This window comes from Austrofundulus limnaeus, unplaced genomic scaffold (assembly GCF_001266775.1).
Source record: "Austrofundulus limnaeus strain Quisiro unplaced genomic scaffold, Austrofundulus_limnaeus-1.0 Scaffold4, whole genome shotgun sequence".
Taxonomy (NCBI): domain Eukaryota; kingdom Metazoa; phylum Chordata; class Actinopteri; order Cyprinodontiformes; family Rivulidae; genus Austrofundulus; species Austrofundulus limnaeus.
Genome location: NW_013952406.1, coordinates 2,620,638 through 2,623,846, shown reverse-complemented (window position 1 = coordinate 2,623,846; position 3,209 = coordinate 2,620,638). Strand labels below are relative to the sequence as shown.

The 3,209-nt window shown below is 38.2% G+C and overlaps 1 protein-coding gene across 1 annotated transcript; it reads right to left on the bottom strand.

Moving 5' to 3' along the window:
- Positions 1-859: 859 nt before the first annotated feature.
- On the bottom strand, positions 860-2,627 carry LOC106528152 (complement C1q-like protein 2). Its single transcript, XM_014023257.1, has 3 exons — positions 1,991-2,627; positions 1,773-1,907; positions 860-1,673 (listed from the first exon to the last, which is right to left on the bottom strand). The coding sequence occupies exons 1-3, from the start codon at positions 2,226-2,228 to the stop codon at positions 1,387-1,389; spliced, it is 660 nt and encodes a 219-aa protein (XP_013878711.1). The 5' UTR covers positions 2,229-2,627; the 3' UTR covers positions 860-1,386.
- Positions 2,628-3,209: the final 582 nt, after the last annotated feature.

Here is a 3,209-nt window from a genome sequence, read left to right as displayed (position 1 = left end):
GCTTCAGGGCTAGTGATGTTTCAAGTGGTAAGATTATGAGCTTTAATGGGTAAAATTATCCCAGCTACAATGACAGACAACAAATATTACATTTACAGTATTATAACTAAAACCGTTTTTGACGCCGCCACCGCAGCTTGTCCTTCATGAGCCTTCGTAGACAAGATGGCGGCTGCCTGTAGTGGCGACCCGTGACCATGGAGAAATAAACAGCTTTTTATAAGGTAAAAATAATAAAACAAGGTCTTTGTCTGCAATGATTAGACATGTTTTTTATTATTGTCATTAGTGATTATCTCAATTTCGGCTAAAAGAATTGACAAAATCCTACACACTGTGCCTTTAAATGTGAAGTGAAGCTGTAGAKGGTAATAAAATGAGCTTTTTTTGGACAGAAAATAAACCTAAGCTCAGTTTGAAACACAAAGTAAAGATTATTTAACATTTATGATCTTTTTTAAGGATTTCAATTTGAAACCTGTTCAAAGTGTATCATATTACAAGAAATRCTATAACCAGTTGTTAACAGTTAAATTAAGCAGTACAACAGGTTTTGTGTCAARCGCCTACAAGTACACTTACAGATATTGTTTTCAACTGTAATTATTTGCATGAGAAAAAAATGCATAAACTTTGTGAATATTTGTTCATATTAAAGGACTAGAAAAAAATCAAACAGGCATCATTGGTTTTGAAGAACTGATTGTTTAGTTTTCTGTTTTGAGATTTACGTTCATGACTTTTTTTTCTTATGGTGTTGACTTTCGGCATTCTTTGTGTTCATTTTATTCTTTTGCTTYCTTGTGTTTCGTCCACGCCCACCTATTCTAAGTCTAATTTTATGACTCTTTGGGTCAGGTTATATTATTGTTTACTGTTTATTTTATTTACACAGAGACAATATACAACATTTCATTAACCTTTTAAAAGGAGAGATGCATCGTAACAGGTTATATCAATGCTAATTTCCACCTGCAGTCCCTGAACAGGTTGATGTGATCAAATATGATTTAACAGATACTGTATATGGTAAAAAGTCAGTTTGGTGAAAGATTACATACATGTTTAAAAAGTCAATTATACAGATCTCACTGAAACAAAACTACAAACTGCAATCTCTTTGCTTTCATCAGTTATGAGAACACGTTGAGTTACCTTGTCCTACGCTTTGCTTCGTACAGAGGGTCTGGACTCTCGATTATTGAGAAATGATTTCTAGCTGGAGGTGTGGTCTCTGTTGAAGTTTAAAATGATTGGATCCAATTTACCTAATTGCTAACGTTTGGCCGTGACGTATGTAGTCTCAACCRTGAGGGAAGCTAAGCTAATAAGCTWACTGGAAATTGTATACGCAAAACTGTTTTCTTAGACATCTTGACCAGTGAATTAGGTGGTGAAGAGCAGGAAGCCACAGAATGTGTTGTAGTTCGCAGCATCATCATAGACCATCCTGTTCGCCTGCAGCTCCACGTACACCGTGTCTCCCACCTTCAGGGGGATGACCGCGGCGTTGCTGCCCATGTCGTTGGCGTCAGCCGCTGAGGTGTCCCAGACCGACGTCAGCCTTTCATTGTTCTTCTTCAGACACACAACTGAGTTGGTAGCTGGATTGAAGTTGTTGTACATGGAGAACCGAAAGAAGTACATCCCATCGACCAATGCTGTGAAAATACCTGCAAAGATAGGAAATATTGGAAGAGACTTTGAAATTGCATTCCATGTGTTTCACATTGATCTCTTTCCTTCACCATCTCTTTCTATAATGATCATACCAGTTGCTGGATTGTAGCTGTTGCCAGTGTTGGAGAAAACTCTTTTATACTTCAGTGGAACAGCAGTGGTAAACGGCCCTGTATTCCCACTGCCAGTATCCAGGAGAGCCGCAGAAAATGCCACCTGAGGTCTGCCTGGAACCATTAAAACACCAACACATCACACATTAAAGAATGAACGAGGAACTATTTGCTTAAACATCGTGACAATAGATTACCTGCAGTGAGGCTTCGTAGCTCCAGGATTTCCTTCTCAGTGTTTTGAAGGCTGGTCTCCAGAAATTTGATTTGATTTTCCATATTTCCAACTTTCTCCACCAGTGTTCCCATTTTCTCAGCCATGGATGTAAGGGAACAGGAGTTACAATCGCTTAGACCTGAACACTGACTTCTTTGGGTTTCAGGCTCACACAGACAGAAACCAAGAGCAAGAMACAGAACAGTAACCTTCTTCATCTTTGTGTTTCGAGTTGAAAGTTTTTCTTCTTGACAAGCTTCTCGTTTCTAAAGGGTAACTGCATGGGATGTTGCGCAAAACAAGAAACACCCATTTTAGAAAACATTCATTTGAAAGAAAAAGCACACACGCCTTATCTTTTGTTGACCTTATTCAAAAAATTGGAAAATCCCTCAGTTCAACAAATAGTTAATTATAAACCACAGYAATCCTGGCTAACGGGAAATGAAAGATCTTTAACCCAGATTCAACTGCAATCAAGTTTCTGAATGATCAAAAGAGTTTAAAATCAAAGAGAAAAGTGTGTTGTCATTGTTTAAATCAAGTTTATTTAGTGTAGCTGTAACATATTTTCTTATTAAAGATCTAGCATTRCTTAAACTATTGCACATCACCTGTCGAAAAAATATTTTATGCTGACAAAGGAATTTCAGCCTTTTTTTGGTAAAACTTTGCACAATTTTATGAAAAATTGTAGGTTTTGTGTTGCAAATGACTCTCAGCAACTACCATCTTAGCCAATTTGGAGCCCTGTGGCAAGATTTCAGGTGAAGCCCCTTTAGAATCCAGGTTGTCGAATAAAAATAGTTAACAATATAGTTCATTTGAAACACATTCCTGCTGTCAGCATGAAGAACACCTGATCATGTTAACCAGCAGCTGTGGACTGAATCAGTTCTAGGGGGGTCCAGGGGTACATATATCCATCCATCCATCATCTGTACCCATTTATTCCTTTTCTAGGGTTGCGTGGGTCACTGGTGCCCATATCCAGCAGTCACCCTGAACAGGTCGCAAGTCCATCACAGGGCCACACATAGAGACAAACGAGACAAACAACCATTCACTCTCTCACTCACACCTAGGGACAATTTAGAGTTATCAGTTAACCTAACAGTTGTAGGGGTTTTGGGTATATTCTAAAATGGATAATTTGTGAATTATTTAAATACGCAAATTCTCTTACCTCGAGGCACCAC